Source organism: Adelges cooleyi, unplaced genomic scaffold (genome assembly GCF_023614345.1).
Source record: "Adelges cooleyi isolate 19-005CV unplaced genomic scaffold, UGA_ACOO_1.1 ACOO_flye_CR_arks_rails_tigmint_CR_PRNA_30, whole genome shotgun sequence".
Taxonomy (NCBI): domain Eukaryota; kingdom Metazoa; phylum Arthropoda; class Insecta; order Hemiptera; family Adelgidae; genus Adelges; species Adelges cooleyi.
This window is the reverse complement of record NW_026095971.1, coordinates 11914621-11937589: the sequence shown is the minus strand read 5'-3', so window position 1 is coordinate 11937589 and position 22969 is coordinate 11914621. Positions and strand designations below refer to the sequence as shown.

At 29.0% G+C, this 22969-nt stretch overlaps 1 protein-coding gene across 2 annotated transcripts in view; it reads left to right on the top strand.

The window, feature by feature from the left end:
* LOC126838713 (uncharacterized) overlaps positions 1-22969 on the top strand; it is a 137118-nt gene that overhangs the window by 51178 nt on the left and 62971 nt on the right. For both annotated transcript variants that reach the window (XM_050573364.1, XM_050573363.1), the window contains exons 3-5: positions 8156-8993; positions 17135-17245; positions 20868-20956. In XM_050573364.1, the coding sequence (XP_050429321.1) occupies positions 8410-8993; positions 17135-17245; positions 20868-20956 (784 nt within the window). In that variant the 5' untranslated portion in view covers positions 8156-8409. The remainder of the gene's footprint in view (positions 1-8155; positions 8994-17134; positions 17246-20867; positions 20957-22969) is intronic.

Sequence of the window (22969 nt, the reverse complement as noted above, 5' to 3'; positions counted from 1 at the left end):
TCGATTGAAACTATTTATGATCTTGAATACTAATAACACGTGCAAATAAACTTTTTATCAAAATGTGAAAAGGAAAAAAAGCAGTAAACACGTTAAAAAAAACTTAATAGAAATTGAGTACCGAGGCTTAGGCTCTGAAATACTATTAAAAGTTAGAATATTTATTGTAATCATAATATGTAACTCGAAATGTAATAATTATTCTATATGTTATCTTGTATACAGTTTCAAAAACACTCTCGTAGATTGTATTATAATTAATTATAAAAGTGTTTTATATTTTGTAGGAAATTGCAGTGTCAACCATGAAATAGGTATGACATAAAACAATCAAATATGATATTACCAAAACTCGATAGTAAGAAATAGGAAAATAATATAAAACATTTTGTTATCTGACTCAAAAATAAATCCTATCCGTGACAGGAGACATATTATGTACCAAGTCTGAATCCTATAAGGTCCTTAAAAATATAAGAATCCTGTTGTGCTAACCAGCTTCAAGCAATTCCACGAAGACAATACAGCTAAACGCTGCGACGTATACCTCGCATTAAACCAAATCCGCCCCTGAACTCGAATACTCTATTTAGACACTTCTGGGAATTATTATTGCATGGTTGAAAACATATTGAATATTGTATACCGGTAGCTAGCTTGACAAAAAAAATTATTTATAACTTGTTTAATGTTTAATAATTAAGAGCCATAACCTGTCAATATAACATAAAATACAATTTTACAATTTGATCTCAATCACAATATTATGTGCTCTCCGAATACTGTCGCTATATTCTTATCAATAATGTAAAACATAGTACATCCAGACTTCCAAAAATTACTGTGGTGGTATCTTTAATTACCACACTATGTCCGAAAAAATTAGGCTGTTAAATACACTTTGAATATTTAAAAGTAACAAATAAGCTAAGCCTGACTGATGACATAATTTTGAAACTTAAATTTACATTTTATTTTAAAATTCAATGGTTTTAAAATATTTTTTTCGTGTGACAACAATAAACTTTGCAGTTCTTAAAATAACTATTTTTAGAGAATCTATTTCAATAAATTATAATTAATGCGTACAATGTACATGATACCAAAGTATTTAAAATATAATGTTGACACGAGAGAGATTTTTTGGATCAACGACGATTTAGTAAAATTCTCATGTACGGGTTTTCTATTTTTGGTTTTATGCTGTTGAAAACCCATTCTTCGGTAGCTCCACGATATTCTTTGTTTGATTTGAAAGCCTAGTTTTATTTTCATGCCTGAAATGTAATTTGTTCATCGTAGGTATAGGACGTTTTTTTACATAAAGTACAATTTTGCAGACAAAGCAAATCAACGTCAAACTTTTGCAGAAATATCGACAAAAACTTTATGAGTTAGAAAACATTGTAAATTGGCACAACAGATTTATTGTTAAACTGAAGATGAAAGCAACTTTTGACTTCACTGACTACCGCCCAATTTCCCTGGGGGCGTTTGCACTTTTTGCTCAAACGTCTGAGAAGTCCTATACACTGTCTATTCACTGAAAAAACACAGTCTCTATTTACCACGACCTGTTGATTTATGTACGCGTGTTATTTATGCGCATCTGTTCTTGTTCATATATTATGAATATTTTCAATAGAAAATACCGTTTCTAGTCGAAGCCACAACATTTATTTAAAATAAGCTAAAGCACAGATAATTTAATACTTATACTCTTATAACCTATATAGTTAAAATATATTTCCTATATTATATAACGTGTTACAATTTGGTTTTTACTTTATACAGTATACTATATTTTTACCTTTCAGTATTAAACTTTTTCTAAGTAATTTGTAATAACATATATTACACATTTAAATTCAATATATTTATCCAAAATTATTATCATGTTATTATCAATGTACAAAGCGCGCGTCGTGTGTATAGTATCTCATAGGATAATTATCTATTCTCCTTGACACTTTATTACAAATTCCTGACAAACATTTACTGCTATTAGTTTTTAACTATTTTTATGTTATAAAATCAGGTAATTAATTGTGTTTTTGTATTAGTTGTTAAAAATTTGCCTATATAAATAGGCTATGTATTGTGTCATAATAATGTATTATCTAACTAATAAATTTAATTTGCTTATGTCAATTGACTATAGCTTGTTAAAACAATGTTTTTAAAACTTATTTGCCGCGTTCCCGTGGCATTTATCTTTTTATTTCAAACATAAAATGGTAGTTCTTATAAAAGGGTTTACTTTAAATTGATATAGTTGTATAAATATAGTTTCTCACTTGATCTTACTGCACATATTATACATAAATAATATGTTAATATGTCACCAATTATGTTATAAGAAAACCAAATAATAAGAAATATAATCAATGGTTAATGCCAGAAAAGTGTAGTCACGAATAAGGGAAATCGTTTATAATATATATTTATATATATATATATATATATATATATATATATACCATTTACGTTAAACGTATAAATTATCTCCTGTGTGTAAGCAAATTTATATTAATTTGAATTAATTAATGTAAATATAACCTAAACGTCAGATTTTAAGCACACAACCATCAGACAAAATGTTTCATATAAGGAAATGGAGAAAGTTTTCAGTATAGATAGGTTGTGTGCGTATACCTCAAAACCCAGATTAAAGACTCTTTGTGCATTAATCATACTATATTAATTAATGTTTATAAAAGCAATGTTTATGATCAATAGTTCATCCATGTTAAAAAAAAAAAGTTTTATATTTTATAATTTGTCGGTTTCCATAAGGAAACATATATTCGAATATATTTTAATAATTCTGTGTAATTCAAACCAAGGTGTAAAAGATTCGAAACACATTTTGATTATTTGCTAAAAGTATTTATTGAAAAGTCATTAAATTATAACCGAGGAAACAAGGGCTTTTCTTCTGGCAGTTATTTTAAACTACAAAGAGATAATATTATTTTGAAATTCCTGACCGGGAATATTATTAATTCGTTTCTTTATTTTTTTATTTTATTTTACAATACGGGCATTAGCCCAAAACACAATATTTAAAAGTTTAACAACTAACAAACAACTTAAGTACTATTTATGTTTACAAATAAAATATATAGCATGTAATAATATTTCACAAAATAAAGATTAAAAACAAGTACATAATTGATATCTGTATTTCACAGTTATTTGGTACAAAACGTTCTTCATTTTAATATCCAACATTTGTTCCCGTTTGCTAAAGAAAACAATGTTTATCTTTGTTTCTTTCATCATTGTTACTCGATGTTATATGAAATAATAATAATTTTACAAAAGAGTTTCCCCAAATCATAAACAATATGACATTATGATATTATGTTTTTTTATCTTTGTAAAGTACACTCCTATGACATATGTCCAAACTTCATTGAGTTATCTATCTGCGGTGTATCATATAAACTATAATATATTAATTTAATTTATAGTTAAATTTATCTGAATAAAATGTATTTTTAGTAATTAAAACATTTATGTAAAAATTACCATAAAGAATGAACTTGATTAATATATTGTACAATTGTATTATATAAAAATAATTCCATTTACTAATACTTAGGTATTTATGTAAAAAAATATGGTCTAGATTTGTTTATAATTAATTATAACTATGAAATTAAAAGAAATATATATTTTACAATAGTAAAAAAAAATTTTGTGTATAGGAAGACCACAATATAATATTATGGTATGTGTGGTATACTTACATATATAAATGAAATATAATTTTTAAATACAATGTCAGTGCTTCTAAAGTATACAAAAGCCTTATTCTCATTTTAATTTCACATAGTCCCGTGTTATATGTAGCTTTCCGTTTTTATGAGAAAATTTGAAATTATAATTTCTTTTATGATCGTTTTTTCAAAGTAACCGCGAGAAACGACTTGGCACACATAAACTATTAATTTATTTTAAACGGTTTCGTCGTGGGGTCTGTGAAACTCGACGACCGGATAAGAGTTGTTTGTGGAAAATATGATTTACAACTACTGTATTTTTATCGAGTTCTCGCCGCATTGACCTTTTTCTTTTCAGTTTGGTTTAAAGGACTTCGTGATGCTTTTCCTTGTAAACGATTGCTTTAAGTTTAATATCTCCAGTAAAAAAAAAACAAGAACTAAACCCTATTAGACGGTATGTGTTGAAAAATTTGGTTTAAAATTTCAATTATACTATACTTCGTTTTATATGAAATTAATTCTGTTTTCTCATTTCTCAAGTATAAGTCAGCTTTACCCAATGGCGTTTGAATAGTACGTAATAGTAAGGTACTTATTGAAAATGTGTTAATAATAATAATATTATTTTTTGTTTAAAGGAAAGACTTGTCCCAAAAGGAACTATCATCTGATTCATAGAATGAGATCTTAAACTCGAAGCAAAAGAATATAAATTACCGATTAATTAAAATAAAATAGAAGTCCATATTTTGTCATTTAATGACTGATTCAATAATAATCTTCATTTACCGTGAAATTTTTTTTGTAAATATTACGGCATCGAAAATGTAGAATATTATATTTTTTGTATTAAATGAAATCAATAATTAATGATAAAACCATTATTTTATTATCCATACTTATATGTATGTAATTTTTAGTAAATTGTTTTTGACAGATTTGAATTAATCTAGAACTAACACTTGTCTCAAACATGGAAGTTTTTGTAATTTTCATACAGTTGTTTAAACGAAACAAACGACATTTAAATCTAATGAAATATACATTGGATTTTGGAATAATATTATAAGTCTTAATGGTGATGACGAGACACAGCGCAGAATCAAATGATAAAAAAAAGTTCGAATTATACAGTTTTTATGGTCCCGCCAGTGACAATATTTCATTTCATGAGTTCTTTTTCTCTTTTGTTTCAAAGAATAATTATTATACTCATAGTTAATAAAAATATTGAGATTCACATTTTTTTTTGTGGGACTTTTATTTCTACAATTAGACTTTTTTTTTAGATTTTTAGTTTTGACCTTTGACGAAACGTCAATGAATTTTTTATAGTATATTATTTTATTTCGAAATATAAAAATATATGGTAGAAAATTAAATAAAAACGCTTTTATGTGTAATTGAATCTTAAAATATTTTTCCATGTAATTTGGTATTTTTTTTTGCACTCAAAACTTCTGATTTAGAAGTATTGATTGCCGCTGAACGACAAACGATTAATACCATGTTTTAACCGTTATATTTCCATGACTCTTTGCCTCAGGACTATAAAGTGGTAAAAGAACTACATTTCGACCGGGAACTGGTGAATATGGTATTATAGTGCCCATTGAAATCGGTTTTCCTCGGATACCTATCTAGCTATTTTTATTGGCATTCCGGTTTGGACAGACGTTTTTCTCACACATGCGTTAATATTGCAAACGTTTTAAAATCGATTTGAGTAAAACTTCTATTGTTTTTTTTCGATTCGCAAGTTTCTTTTACTCGGATGCCAGGCGGTAATGAAAATGAACATTTTCCTTTTCTTTGTTGTATTTCGCGTGGTTTATCTCACGACCCGACGTCTTTCCAAGAGAAAAGTTATTTTTATTCAGCGACAGCTATTGTTGAAATAAATTATTGGAAATATGCTACTTTTATACATATTATAATAATATACAGATATTTCATAGGAAAGTAAACGAATATTTTCTTATGATAGGTTATGCCGCCCTTTTTACGTTAAACCGTCAAATAAGAAGAGTAAAAATAATACAGGTTGGAAAATTGCTCGGCATCCAAACAATAAGTAAAATACATCAGTACCGATAGTCGGAAAATTATCATTTTTTTTTATAAATAACTATAGATATATACAAATACCATATGCAATATAGGCACAATCGATAAACAAACGTTATCAAACACGCTATCAATAATATAACAACAACGGGTAAAATTAAGAATTATAAGTCCATAAAGTAATTTATACCAGATGATAAAGCTTAATATTGATAATGTTTCTTTACCCATAGTGCCTACATTTGGTGTCGGCTTCAACTAGTTTCAGGGTGATTATGGCATATCTAGTATTTAGTATTAGTATATAATATATATCTATGTGTAAATAATAAAATGTACAAATATTAGATAAAAACAAATTAATTATCTAGCTCAACACCTTTTTAAAATTTATTTTAAATATATCATCAATAACGAATGCCCAGATTTTATTTAACTACTTTCCGTAAAAAAAAACAACAGAAATAATACAAAAACATTGTCACCTAGTTCTTGAAAAGCAGACGTGTCTGATGACTATTCGGTTATCATAATAATCATGCACAATTTCGTATTAATCGAGAAAGCCATAAAGTGAACTCAGATAGGGAAGACAGATTTGTTTCCAGTCATTTTTGAAGTCAAAATCTTAAAATAGTATTCATTATGCAAAGTTTGAATCAGTTAATGCGAACGGTCTATATTTGTTTACTATAAATAATTGTAATATTGTATAGAAAACAAACGTAAACGTTGTGATTTAAGAGGACGCTACCCACCCGTAATTTATCCACAAAAAATGATTTTTAGAGTATCCGTATACAATTTTTACAGTGGATAGAGAAGAACTTTATCTACTGGGTAGCGTTTTTAGTTTTTTTAAAACTTAAGCACAATCAAATATATTCATTCGTAAATATTCATTATTTTTTCCTTCTTTAACTTGTTTATAAAAAAATATTAAGTATAGATATTGAAAAAAATAAAACGCTACCCACTGGATAAAGTTTTTCTCTATAAATTGTGAAAATTTAGTAAATTTACTGCTAATACTGGCCTCACATACTTGTCCCGCCAAAGCTGTTTTTATGGGAAAAATTGTTTAATTTATCCTATAGAAGTGACTGCATTAGTCTGACAAAAAAAATGTCAATCAACAAAGTATCCTCATTACTGTATTAATAAGTATACATTATAGTTCAAACCCTAATTTAATATTTTTCGAAAAATTGCCTATACTTTACTCCTTAGAAATGGCTTGGGTAGCGTCGTCTTAACTAAATACGAGTCGGATTCAAGTTGGAAGTATAATACTAAGAGCTGATTTTATAATACTCAATGATTATAAAAATCAATTTTCCTTTAACAATATATTAGTATCAATATGGCTTTATAATCATTACCCAAATATTCGCTAATCACTTTTAACATACCATCAAATTCGTTATAACCGTTTCACTTCCGAACGAACTGCGTTGCAACCTAACCATTGCCGTCGACTTGTACAATAATAGTCGTGTTTCATCATTTTGTACAGGAGGCTGTAGGTGAGTTGCGGCCCGAGTTGTTGTTTATGATGTCGGAGATTGGTGAATTGCGGCCCGGCAGTTTTCGGTGGACGTATGAGTTGCGGCCCGTACAACCTTTTTTATCTTGAAACTTTTTTCGCCAATTTAGTTATACAGGATGATTTTTTTAAAGAGATCCAGTCAATATCTTATAGCCTGTAGGATTTAATTAGTTTTTAAATTTTTATTTTCGCATTGTTTTTATATTATGTGATCTCGTTACTTTTGAAGTTATTAGAGTGTCAAAATTAGGACATATGAATTTTTGTCAACTCAATAATATAAAAAAAACTAAAATGACAACGACGGAACCGCTCATCGGCAAATAACATGACGAAACTTAACTTGACCAAAAAACACATTTTTGGGAGATAACTCAGCCAACCTCCCCGTGGTGTCTCCTGGGTAACGCTAATAGGCTAATATAAAGTGGTAATTATTATGTGGCCGCAACTTATACATCTCTCTCAGAAACCCGGGCCGCAACTCGTACTTGATTTAGGGATTGGGCCTCAACTCACCAACACCGGTACACGGTAATCTAGACGTATCATGGTGATTTCACGGATTTAAATACATTTTATATTATTACATAAATTGCAATACTGAATACAATTGAACGGTTATGATTAGTCTCTGATCAATATAAAGGATCTTTGTTACTTCCGTGTCATAATGTGATTGTGTTGGTCGGTTAGCAAGTTTAGATTATTAAGGATGATCTAAGAATGGTGTTTTATTTATTATTATTATTGTAGAATCCAGTGAAATCGGTCGATTTATATAAGTGTTCTTTTGTTTTGTTTTTAGTTTATGAAGATTACAACTATGGTTTCAGTGGTGTCACATCAGCGACAACGTGTCTCTAAGTTAAAGTACATTACGCCACGTCAACGCCACTGTCGACCGAACAGAGCCATCGACGCTTGATCACGTCTCCTGCGTGTTCCACCGGCGCAGGCGGTCGCGATTGCCGTGATCGCGTTCGGCCAGGTCCGCCAGTGGCGCAATTACCATGTGACAGCAACGGCCGACCGCCGGCGGTAATCGAGACGTGCCGCGGCATGCGTACCCGTCCGCAACGGTCCGTCGCGTCGAGATCCACGGTTTCTCCTTGGACGGTGCTGGTGTGGCTGTTATCGACGGTGGCGTTTGCCAAGGGAACGGCGTCCCCGGTTTGCGGCACGCCGCCCGACCGGCCGTTGACGGCGTCCAAGGGAGTGATCACCACGCCGCGGTTCCCGGGTCCGTTCTCCGTGCCGATCGAATGCGAGTGGGTGATCAGCAATCAGTCCAATAACACCATTATCGAGGTGTACCTCACGCAACTGTACATCCTCGACGGGTTTACCGTCACCGAGTACAGCTATTACGGTAAAGACTACGACGTGCCCGGTCGCGAGGTGTTCAACAAGACACATATAGCGCAATACGCGCAGTCCATGCTGTCCACGCAACCGTACGTGGTCATCAGGTTCAAGATGGACAGGCTGGAGGGCAACCACATCCGAGTGTACGACGACCTAATGAACGTATACGGGTTCAACATAACGTACGAAGTGCGGCCGTTGAATGACGAGAGGAACGACGTGTGCAGTCTGTTGAAGTGCTCGTTCTCCGGCAACTGTTTGGGCAACGCTGACCTCACGTACGTATACACAGTGTCAGATTTTTTTATTTCGAATATTTTAATTAAGTAGAAAACAATTAAGAATTTACTAGGAGAAAAATTCTATAAAACAGAATAAGCTGAGAAAGTTGTACATCAAAAAGGAGAAAGATGTTCAATATTATGCCATATTGTGATCTAATGTGATTATGAGGAACGTATGCAAGTATGTTTAAAACAGGAAAAAACCTAAGAATACCGAAGCCCAATTATTTTTGTTATTATTTGACCTAGACCAGGAAATCCTGTTAAGTCCATACAAATATGTTATGCTAAATTGACACGATCAACAGTCGATGATGATTGGTTGAATTAGACAACGAAATTATTTTGTTAGTACTTTAACTTGTAATAAGGCTATCGATTTTCTTGTTAATTCAACGAATATTGTGACAGTCTAAACTTCATTGGTTGGTGTGCATTAAAATATTCATATTGTGGTTGAGATCTATAATTAGCTGTTGTCATTTTTCGACTAACATGAACTTATTTACTAATCCGTCAATATTGTTTAGTACATTAAACTACATAAATTGAAATAAAGTTACGCTTTTTGAATTGAATTTATTTTTTTCATATTAAAACACAAATGTAATACAATTAATTGACTATAAACTTGTTCGGTAAATATAAACTTATGCATCTTAACGTGATACGAACAAATTAAGAAATATTGTGAATCTGCGTACTTAGGTCTTTAAAACAAAAACGAGACGAGCTTTTCAAATGTCTGGGAAAAAAGTTAGTTTCTTTCGTTTAATAACATGGTTTTGACAATTGTATAAATAAACTACATGTTTTGTTTTAAAATTCACAATGGTATTAATGTGTATTGGTACAATAACCGAATTTATGTATGAATTCTAAAACAAAAGCTTTTTGTACTTTGTATTTTGCACGACAGACTTAAATTGCCATAATTTCAATTCAATTTTTGCTATCAAAGCGGTATAATATAGCTTTTTGTGTTGCATAACAATCTTGAAAATGCGTTTTAGTTTCTTTTAAGGTTATACTTCTTGACTCCTTGCGGGAATTCAATAAAATATAGTATATACATGTGCACGATATTGTTTTTTGTAATGTTTGTTTGAAATTGTGGCTATACTTAAATTGTATTAAGTATAGACTATAGAGCATCGAAATCTGTTTAGGTTAAAAAATAGGTATTTTATTTATGATACTTCTTTCTATATTTTGTACAGAAAAAAACACCCAATTTCTTCCCAATAGTTCTTTCAAAAAATACATTTTTTACACAAAGCAAAATTAAACCATTTCCTCGACGTGGTGGAGTGATTATTAGGGAAACCGCCGTAAGTGGTTAAAAAAAATAAATTGTATGAGTTAACAAGGACAAAACAAATAATTTATTAAATGATAGTTGGTGCAAAGAAAAACACATACTGTGTTCTAAGCTAGATAAGTACCTATTGGTTTAAGGAAAATTATAAGTTAAAATAATTACCGCCCTCCCAAATTGATATTAATTTTACCATAAAACACTGTATCTACAACGTATAAGTCTCCAATAAATAATTTTATTTTGAACAGGTAGCTGTTATTCTTTAAATATCTCTCGAAATAATCTATTCCCTGATTATAAAGTAATAACAAAAACGACAAAAGAAATCTTAACACATCTTACTAGCCAGACAGGCTAGTGTATGTTTTCAATATACAGTGTTTTTATAGTTATATATAATTTATGATAGTGTTCATTTAAGTTTTTAAAATAATTAGTTTTACATTACAGTTTTATTACAGGCACATTAATGTTTTGTTTTATCAACAAATAAGCAAACTAATTTGTCTTTCATTAAAATAAACTTTAAGATTATACCATTCATTTAATGAACTTTGGCGTACTTTTTTTTTTTTGAAAAAAAAAAAGATAAATTATTTTTAGTTGCTAGGATTCACTAAAGTTGTTGTCACAGTCCATGTCCTACAAGTATTACGATCAGAAAACTACACGACAGCTGAATAATAAAATATAATACAAGAAGTAGGTAGGTTAGTATAAGCCACGGGGCATGTTTTAGAAAAATTCATTACATTTTTTGTTTAATATATTCTATATATATTTAAAAGTATTTTTTTGATAAAATTTTTGATGTTTTTCATAAAATGTATTGTACAACTTTATAACAAGCGTTCACTTATATTCTCATATTAAATATTTTAGTGATCCAAAAAAATATTTTTTTAAATTTTATTCAGTTCTCCTCGCGACCTCGTGTTCCTTAGGGCAAAAAAATATGTCCTTTTTTACTAAAAAAATTTAAAACTTTTATATAATTAAAACTAATTTTAAATATTTGGATTGGTTGAATGAATATAATGTATTATAATGTTTTAGCTTGCATTTATTTATAATTTTTAAACCACACTTAAAATAAAAAAAGGAGGTAATCTCGAAATAATTATCTGCCTAAGAGCTGTTTGCTTATTTCAAAAATCAAGTCGGAGCATTTGAAAGTAGTACGATGCTTCCGGTTATGTAAACGGTTGCTTACGATAATATTAAAAAACACAATTCTATATTATTTAACTGGGATACAAGGTAGTTTTTTTTATAGATTATTTTATGAATCTCTAATTTCTCTGTATACTGCCATTAAAATATATGAAAATTAGCACCCAGGAATCATCAAATGGCACAATTTTTTCAGTTATTGCATTAACATGATTTTGGTTAATTTAAAACATAAATTTGAATTGAATCGCTCAATGTAATTTTTTCATAATATAATCAACAATATGTATTGATTTGGATTGAAAAATTTTAGCATTTTAGAACATACATTTTAACCATAACAAAATGTTAATATACTATAAAATAAAATCCGTTTTAGTTTCCAGGCAAAATAAATATATAAACAGTGTTTATATGATTAAATATTATTAAACACAACCCGGCATGTCTAGTTATGTATTTGTATAAATAAACGGTATCCAAACAGTTTATACAAAGGCCAATTATTAATTCAGTCAGTTTGTCTTTAAGTCTATTAATACAAAATGTATGAATTCATCAATGTATAAAAACTATTTGTCATAAATTAATTATTACTCCAACGAATTGTTTTTTTTATCAATAGAATTTTGGCCGATAGTCTTTACTTGAGGTGTAGTTTTTAAAATTTGCTTGGTGTGTATCGGTTTTTAAAAGAATATTATACCAATACTGTGTAATAAGATTTGGGAAGTAAAACACTTCGTTGTGTAGTTTTATTTTTTAAGACGTAACTAAATGTTAGCGCGTCTTACAAATAAAATCGTACAAGTTTTGTAAAGTACATTTTGGGTCTCTTAAGGCAATGTCCAGAATGATATGGTTGTGGGAATGGTAAGCTAGAAGATTACAGTAATAGATAGTACTGCAAACAACAAAAGTTTAGACGAGAGACCAAATACTGGTAAATGACGTTTTGTGTTTGCACAGTTGCTTTCTCTTTTCCTAAAATAGTTGTATCTCGTAAAATCCTCTAAAAAATTCACCATTAGAAATTATATTAGCTATTGAATGCAGAAAAAATTGTAAACGTTAATCGTAACTCGTTGCAAAAATGTTTAATTATTCCCAATTGTCCAGCTTGACAACAGAATTACAAAAGGATTTTTTTTGTTATAACCAAACGGGTTTAAAAACTTATATGTCTTTAAAACAATTTTAGGTGCTTCAATAATTGATGATGTTGAAGGTTAAATATATATATATATTTTTAACAATAATTGTTAAACTACTACGTTGTTATCGGAACTCCTATCACTTATGTTTCTTTAATTTTATTTATCGAATTACTATTAAAACCGGTAATAGGAAGTTTTGTTGAAAATCATTATTTGAATAATGTAATATAATACACTATAACAGTTTTTAAAAAGCATTTTGATTTTGCGTTACAAACTTTGGCAATGGTCACAAGAATGGTTTGTTTTATACATTCCACAAAGCACGCAATATATTAAGAATAATCTTGTTTTGTCCAAATCTAGCAATATTCAAAGTCTTGGCTTATGTCCAAAGACCAAATGATCATTATAACTGTTGGGGCACAAGTAAAAGCCACGCCTATCTATCAGTGTATTCAAAATTATTTACGTTGCTGAATTTCTATATAGCCTGTTGAAAGGGTTGAATTTTATTATCTTTTTCAACTCATACGCCACAAATTGTAGATTAAAAAGTGTTCTTCCGTATTTCATAAACCAGAATGTAATTTATCAACAAAAAACCGAGACATATTTTTCATTATAATTTTATTCTCATTTAGACAATAACTATTTAGTATCTAATAGGATAATAAGATAGGTATTGGGTATTGATATTAACTATTATTATTTTATTTTGCAACAAGGAAAACAAGATGATAAAATTATGGCTTTTTTTTAATATGTCTTCATAATTGCAGAACATACATTACAAAGTTGTAAACTAAATTACGTTTATTTAATTTTTCTTGACTCTTATTGTATTTTCCAGATTTCTTTTTTTTTTAATGTTTTTGAGGTTTGTATACTTGTCATGTATAAAGTATACATTTTCTGACTTTGCATTTATATGTTCCCGACTTTGAAAATCAATTCTTAGGATATTTATCGTTAAGAAAAAATGATCTAACGAGTTACATTGAATTACCATAATTTACAATGTAGACTTTTATTTAAATTTGCTTGAAGTTTGCTATAGCTGATTAAAGCATAATGATCAATTTCAGTTAAAACTGATGTACCAACTAAATTGTTTTATATTTTATTTTAAAAGCTTGATAATGTTTTACTGTGTCACTAAATAATTGTACTGCTTTTAAAGGATTCTTCTCGAAGGATTTATTATTTGTGACATTTTAAATTTATCATATCTTCTTCATAATGATATTATACCATAATTTATTATCCAAACACCCAGTTAGTATTTCTTCGACTTCATTATAATTTCCAAGTTCATTAATTTCTTTATCGTTTCAACTTTTAAGGGTTAGTTTCATTTGTCGTCTATTTAGATTTCACGTATTTACTTTTAATTAAACAAAAAACTGTACTTTGAACTTTTTTTGTTTAATTTACTTTATAATTAATAATATTGATTAAATTGATTTTGTTGCATTTTTCCAACGTATTCTTCTTTACTATCCGTGTTTGTTATTAAAATATTACCAAAATATAAAACTACATTTTAGCATAAAATAATTGATTATTTTTATTTGTCAATTATTATTGCAAACTTCATATTTGAAAAAAATTCTCGATAAGAGTTAAATTTTTAATAATGAATTTGTTAAATTACTGTTCTTTAACGACACACCAAATAATATGTAAGTAGATTGAAATGAGCGTTGAAGTGAACTAATAGCTTTTCTATAGAATTTTTTGTTAATCTCTCATTTTAACGACATTTCTAACATCTTAAGAAGGATGATAAAAAAACTATTCTTGATTTTCTTTGTCCATTCGTAGGATATCCTACCATTCTAGTAAGTATAAAAAAAAAGTATTCCGGTTTAATTACATGGGGATTTGTAGGCTCTTTTTTTGTAATCCTCTAAATCGGCCTCATTCATGAAACGATGAAAATAAAACGGGTTTATTGTTTCTACCGTATTGATTTAATCAATTTTGTTTCTTATTCGGTGATTTTAGACTATTAGCGGATGTCGATAAACTGGTTTAATTACGTTTTATTTACTTTTTACAGAAAACCAGTTTAAATGTAGTGAAAATAAAATTGAGTGGTTTTTGCCATAACTCAGAGCGATTATATGGTCCGATTAAATACCTATATTATTTGGTAGGTATACAGTCAATATAGTGGTCAATTAAAAGCGTGATCATTGTAGTAAACGATATTTTGTAACGATAAAATGTTCAAATATATTGTTTTATAAAACTTAGAGTTTATTTTTTAAATATCATTAATGTTGATTTAAATTGAAAGAAGCATTGACAAGTACCAGCGTGGAAAGTATTTGGCGGTATGTTCATTATAAAACAAATGCAGAGACCGATTTAATGTATCTAATGATAAAAAAGTTAAATGCATAGATCGTAAACATGATAGCGATGTTTCTTAAGTTGAAGCCAAAATCGCGTCCAATGAGATGTAGGAAAAATACAGATATAACGTTACGTTAATACATAAAACTCGATAGCCTTTATCGTTACAATAATTTGTTAAACATATAAATTTAACAATTATTGTCATCAGTTTGTTTAGTTGGCTAATTCACTGTATTCAAAAAGTAACACTCACTCAATGCAAGCTACGAATATATTTTGTTATCTTTGTAGATTATAACGTTTACAAAATGTATTTTAAATACATTATAACAAAACAAATATTTGTGATAATTTACTGACATTTTTAACTTTAAATTTGTAAACTGTGTCATTTACTAAACTAGCAATACCGGGAATTCGCTCCGATAAAATTGTACTTTTCTAAGTTCTAAAATGAAAACCAGTGCACAGTCATTCTAAATGTAAAATTAACATATGACATTATATTTTTTTATATAAAGCATACTTAAACCGCACTAACCAAAGCATGTTTGTCATGTTTTAGACGTAAAGTGTACTTTATAATAATGAGGTTACTTCTATACTTAACGAGCTGATGTTCCTACAATTTTGGGGGTTTTCGTTTACTTTTTGTTCATGTGTCAAGTGCAGAGTTTTTTTTTAATTAAGCCCAATTCTTTGATAAAACACGCCTGATGAAAATATATGAATAGCGTGTGTATAAGATGTAAAAATAAAATGGGTAACTTCTATAGTAACTTCTAAAGTTTCATTTGGCATAGTTTTTGTATTGTTCTATACGGTTTATTCAAATGAATTACTCTGCCAAGCCAAGTAGAACAAAGATTCCTGTTATCGTATGAACAGTTAAACTTATTTTAATCTATCCCAATCGACTTGTCACTGATGGCTGACGTTATTTATAATGGATTCGTAGTAACACTGTTAATTCTGGGACACAAAAAATTACTTTTACCCCGAAATAGCATGTATGATACGCTTTCATCTGTTTACACACACTTAAAGCTCAGATGTTTTCAGTATAAACTCTTGGTTCCTTTAAATCAAAGGACTTCATCAAAGGAGCTCCTGTATGCGTCCAACAAACTTATGCGTACCTCTGTCAATGACGTTAACCGATACATTTTCTGATGAAAGTATACCATTTTGCATTATTGAGGCCGGAGTAAATTTTATAGTTTGTGATATAGACTACTATTGTTGTATACCAAGTAATATAACGGTTGATTATCTGAATCGCTTTACTAACAATATTTGTATACTATTCATATTTCTGTTTAGTATATTTTGGTATTTAATATTTATCGCAAAATTATTAATAATTCCTTTAGGTATCACATAACATTATTCATTTTCCTTTAAAGTGATAAGTATATATATTGTATCCTATATTTACAAAAAAAAAATAATATACAGTATATAAATTATGACGCGTGCCTCTCAGCTTCGCATACAAACTTAAAAAGTCACGTTCGACATTAAAATTCTATAAAAAATATTTGTGGCTAAGTACTTTAAACGGAGAAGTTTTGGCGAGCATGGTCTCCCCAATTTTATTATGCTTTATAATGACTTTCTAGAAAAACCTTTGTTGTAATTATTAATTAACGGTCTTAAATAATTAATGACGTTGCAAAGTTCAAACCATCATCTTAAAGAAAAGTTGTAAGCGGCGACTATTAAATTTTAAATGAAAATCAATAAAAAGCAAAATCATAATTAAAACGTATTATTTTTAAACTTTTTCTGTTTGGTATGTTGGTAGGTTTAGGCATCCTTATTGAGATAGGCGAGACTAAATGTACAGTTAAGTATGTCCATGCCCTCTAAGTCCCACAGTATATTCAGTTTCAGTACTTGTGCCTCGATAAGCAATTAGCAGATGTATCTTACTATCAACTTACTGTACACAACTAATTTACTTTAATTATACAAATAGGAACTTTTCAACGGTATAAAAAATAACATTTAAATAATTGAAACTAAACGGTATTGTAAATTTTTTTTTAATAGTTCTCGTTTATTGAACTAAATAAATAATTAAACAACTTATTGAAATTTATAATATTTTATAGGTTATATTCATGCTCGTGTTTTGCTGGATTTTTTGGAAGTGATTGCGGATTTGGTCCAATATGCAAACTTGACAAAAACAACGAGTCGTGTGAAAATGGCGGCATATGCAGGTAAACTGATTCAATCAATGCTCTAGTTTTGAAAATGTGCGTTAATGTGAAAAAATGAGTTTAATAACGCTTTAAATTTGTCTCGTTGTAAAAAAAAAGGAGACGACGTTAAAATTTTTCTAGATGGTACTGTTGCCACTGAAGTGAAAATGTGAAATAGCATGAAAATCTATTTCCACACGTGTCTGTCTACATATTTGTAAAGCAATAGATCTTTTTAAGTAATCTTTGTACTATGATTGTTTATGATAATCTTTTTACTTTCTTGGTTTTTAAAAAATGTTGATAACTTTAAAAGTTTGCTTTGAATAGGGAAAAACATAATGCTACACACTATTAATGAGAAGATAGATATTTGTATTAGCTTTAGGATAATGTACAGGTAGTTAGGATTTCATACCCATTCGTTATAATGATTTGAATTTAAAAAATCTGTGTTATATCTTATAAACGCTTAATTTTAAATTTTATCTTAGACTATAAGAGATAGAAAGTAGATTCTAAGCTCATTTAAAAATAACTTGTTAAGAAGGTACAAAATATTAATTAAAACAATTAAAAATAGATTTTATAAGTTTTTACAATTACAAAACTTGTCAATGTTAGCTAAATTTTTAACCTATTTTTGTGGCACTAATAATCGCCTCCAAACTTAAGTGTAATTCAAAAAAATTTTAACCATGAGGTATATTGAAGATTTTTAGCCTCAGCAGTAATTGATGGAAATTTACTGTCAATAAGTCAGTGTATTTAGTATTATTTAGTATTTGGTCAAAATTATTATTATACTTGGTTGTTTTTGAAAATCCAACGATTGTTGTAATTGAGGAATTATATAGAGGATTCAATATTATAAGAATACTTAATTAAAAATTCGAGAAGGCTTATTGTTTTCAATATTTATTTTAGCATTTTATTAAAATGATGTCACTAAAACGTATTGTTAAACATTTTTTTTTGTTTTTAATAAATAGTTGAAATAAAAAAGCGAGTGACGTGACAGAGGCTTAATTAATGACAACACATAATGATACACTTAAATTACGAAATAATTTTGACCATAGTGTTATCTGTTACCGAAAAAAGAGAAAAAACAAAACGGAGAAATGATTTTCTTTGGTTGATGTTATTGAACAAGGATAGGAACGGACTCGCTTCGTGTAACAACTAATTTATTTATAAAATCTCAACAGGCATTAGAGTTTTCCAAATTTTGAGCATCATAACCGTGCACAATAGAAACCATATTCTTGGATGCATCGTGTTGTATCCAGACAAGATAACGACGCTTAAAATAATACCCAGTCTAATGCTGTGTGTACATTAGCTTCTTTAGAAATTATCAGAACAATTTTCTTACCGTTTGTAAATTATATTTATATAAGACCTACGAGCAAAATAAAATATTTGGATTAAAAAGAGAATAATTACTAATTAGGGAACATAAAGGTACAAGTGTAATTGTGTCAGAATAATTAAAAAACACTTTATTATGTATTTTATTTAATTGTCTACTTATTGAATTATTATATGATTAAACATTTGTTATTGAAAAAACCTCATCTTATATCGGGTTAAATATATATTAACATCACTTTTTGTTCATGAAATGTATTGTATAAACTTGTTTAAATGAGTATTTTGAAGACATACAGCCTCATTGTTTACCTACTAACAATATAGCTCGGATTTACCAAAAAAAACAAAGCATTTTAACCTTACCTTCTTACGAAGAGGACCACTCGTTCTTTATTTTAAACTAGCCAATTCTTTTAATGTCCTTTTTTAAAAAGCTTTTCATCAATCTAAGATTTTTCTAATAACTCCATATTATTAATTGTTTTAGAGTTACATTTTCAGGTTTTAATTACTTAAATAAAAACTTATTTAAAATTAAATAAGTTTTTCAACATATAGTGTTGAATGTTGAGGTTTGTGTGGTTCGAGACAAAATATGATATAACACAAGCTGTATAGTAAGAATGATGAGTTAATATTTCACTACGATTAATACAATAGAGTAATATTGAAAGATTTATAGAGTATATTAGACTGTGTATAGAGCGATTAATTTGACTTGTTACTCACTGTTAGCTTACATATAAAATAGTGAGAAAAGTGAGTAACTAAGACACCCTCTCCGATACCCTTTATCAAACTAAAGACCAAAGAGTGTTCCAGATATACAATGCAATTTTACAATGTCACTATTGACGTCAAATAACATGCGATTTACGTTAAACACTTTTGATTGGTTAATACACGCCATAATATTATGCTTACTAAGAAAACACGTTTTCACCTTTAAAAATAATAATGCGTACCTACAATTATAAAAAGAATACAGTATAAATTATTTATTGCTATTTCAACAATGGTATCACAAACAAACGACAATGTAAATCGTATAATATTGTTTTTAACTGTCATCAAAATTTGACAGTTAAAAGCTGACCAATTTCAATTTTTGTCGACCAAGATAATACTTGGGGTTAGGCTACTTTTCCTTCCAATGCCTTAATTATCAAATCTGCAATGCTGCAAATTAGATGGTTGACATGCTAAAAATTACTTTAGATATAACAAGTTCGAATTTAATACTAACCTAATTTGTAAAATTTTAGACTTATAATAAAGTAATTTAATTACGTTTTTTAATTTTTCCACAATAATAGTAAAACGTTTTTTGACCTTACATCAGTGAAAAAGAAATAATTACTAATAGTTTCAAGTCATAACTTAATATAAAGTGCAAATAATGCATACTACACATTTAAATAAAATAGTTTTATATTAGGTCACATGCAAGTAATGTATAGCTTAAAGGGATGCGGCAAGGTATATTGAGCAATTCGCAATGTCCATTCATGAAAAGGAATCGACCGTATTTAGACCACTACTTTAGTGTGTGTTTAAATTTGCTAGGATCTCTCAGTAATGGCCCGAAATCGGACATTCATGTGCATTTAAGTGGAAGACTACTATTGTGGAAATTATCCAGAGCTTTCGATTTTTAACTACCCGGCACTTGCGTCGTTGACATATCACCATAAATAATCGGACTTAAGAATTTGTTTTTTTTTTTAACCGCTTAAAAAATATATTACACGTATAAAGTATATTTGGTATGTTTTTTTTAATAACCGTATCGTATTTCATCCGTATGTGTTTCTGTAGTATATCACTATCATAAACTGTGACCACTTGGAATGAAAACCCTCCCTCCGGTTTTTTTTAAAGGGTGGTGCTTTATAACGAGGACACCTAGGATATTAATGATTATTCTGTCCTCTCGGTCTACCCGGAAATACCTCTAAGCCGCAGTTGTTAGAGCTTCTGTTCGTGTAATGCACCTGACTACGCGGTTCTTTAGAGGGGAAAAATGCGGTGTGGAATAAAATAAAACAACGAAATTTTCGCACCAGTTGTTTATGTTAGCGTTATACCGGAAAATGTCCAAACACACTATATAGTATGTGAGTAATTTATATATGCGTGAAAACGTTGACAGGGGGTCCGTATTACTAAACACATTATTGTCGAGTAGTTTAATTAATGTGTCGCTTAGAAATTTTAATCATATATACGTATTATACTTTTATGCTTTTTGTGTGTTTTTCAGACACGCCGGCCGGTTGATTGCGGTATGCACTTGCCCTGATGGATTCACCGGTGGTAACTGTGAAGTGCCCGTGGTCAAAGCCACCTCCGGTAAGTTAAATCTAACGCACGTTTTTTTAATTGATTATATACCATACGAATTAACCCTTGGATTGAATCAAACAGTTTATAGACTGGCATAAAGATGGTGAATCGACCTGTAAAAACGCAACGTATAAGCATGTTCTATTAACTCGATAAAGTTTTTAACTTATTATATATTAATATAATGCCTAATATAGGACGCTTGTTACAAAAATGCCCACGTGTATCTTTTTTTACGTAGTAAAAATATATTACTTTTTTTCAAATAATTCTGCCTGTAAATATTTACTTTAGAATAATTTTGTAAAACCCCCATTATCTATGTATTTTCTATTTTGTTTATTTTAAATTGTAGAAAATAGTAAGATAATAAACAAAATTAGAAATAATAATTGAACAAAAATAGAACATTTGGCTATTAGGTATACAGTTTGGAATTTTAAAAACCATTGAAAAATGAAATATATTGACTCAATTGTGTATATTTTATTCTGTAAAAACAAGTATATTTTTTCTAAAACTCGGTTCACGGTTTTAAAACTGTATCCACAAACAAAAAGTACAACACATTTTTTAGTAACTATCTCCAAGGTCCAAGTGGAACAATGATATAAACATATTAAAAAGTTAAACAAACTCCCGCGTGAATGACATTACAACTCTTAAGGTGTTTGAAACGATGTCATATCTACTTATCGTTGCTACTTACCATATTTAAATTCAAATTGTCACGTCTTGTTAGAACATATTTCATATTTTTTTATTACTTTTATTATATTTTAGTTCAATAAAATAATAATTTGTTGATTTATTATATCAATTGTAATATATAAGCTTTTCATATGAATGGCTTACAATATTTACAATACTTATATTACTGTACATAAATACATTTGGCAACGTAAATTAACTACGATTGATTTCGGTTTTTATAAGCTAAAAATATTGTGTAATTAGTTTTAACCTAACTATTTTAACTATAGAAATGTGTTTTTAGCGTTGAATAATAATAAGTACTTCATAACCATTTGGTCGTTCTCTTTGTTTTATAGTAGATTTGAAATGTTAAATAAAGTTCATGTAAATTTTACTATAAAGCGTTATATTATGGCATGGTTTTATTATACAGTGTATATAAGGTATGGTTTTTTTATAACCCATTTTTGAGACAAATTTTCAGAAATTGATATTTAATGTAATTTTTTTTTATTACCTAAACTTTTATGTGCACCGACACTTTTCACTATTTTCTAAACGATTTCGAATAGTTTTTTCGGGTTGTTTGTTCGTCCATCCATATTATCCATATTTTCTGCAAAATGTAACGTTCGATCAATACAGACTTTTACACAGTACATCGTACACAGGTGTTTATTACGCTAGAAGAATACAATTTTTATCATCTGGAAAAAGGAAAATTGCCTATTTACTTTCCAAATAGCTTTTTGTTTCTGCTTCAACACTCATTATTTTGGAAAACAGAAGCATATTCAGTGCCTTTTTAGTTTTAACTCCACTGAAAACTCGGTAAATAATAGTGTAATACTAATAACATAAAGGTTCATTCTGTTTTACTGTGAGATGTGATAATATAATTTAACTTGAGCTCAGTCGCGTTATGTCTGTCATAGCGATAACGACCACTGTTCGGCATTTTACTCTTTCTTCTGTTATTCTACAACTACTCATCTCAGAACTGGATGAACTTTATTTTCACTAAATACACAAAGTAACGCCCTGCATATTATACTTAGTCAATATTCCTATTTAAACTATATTATTCTTTTTTACTATTGTGAAAATAATAAAACTTGTTAAACGTTATTGTCATCGTCGCTGCCGCCGCACCGCCGTCGCGTGCAGTCGCATATATTGCGGCCTCAAAGTCATTCGAAACTTGCATCCCTCTATAGAGATACCATTAATTAAAGATGAACTCGAAAAAGTGGCTTTCCTGTCAGAAATATTACTAATGTGTTCCTTAAAGCAACTAATGCTTCACTGCCGATTTTTTTTGTC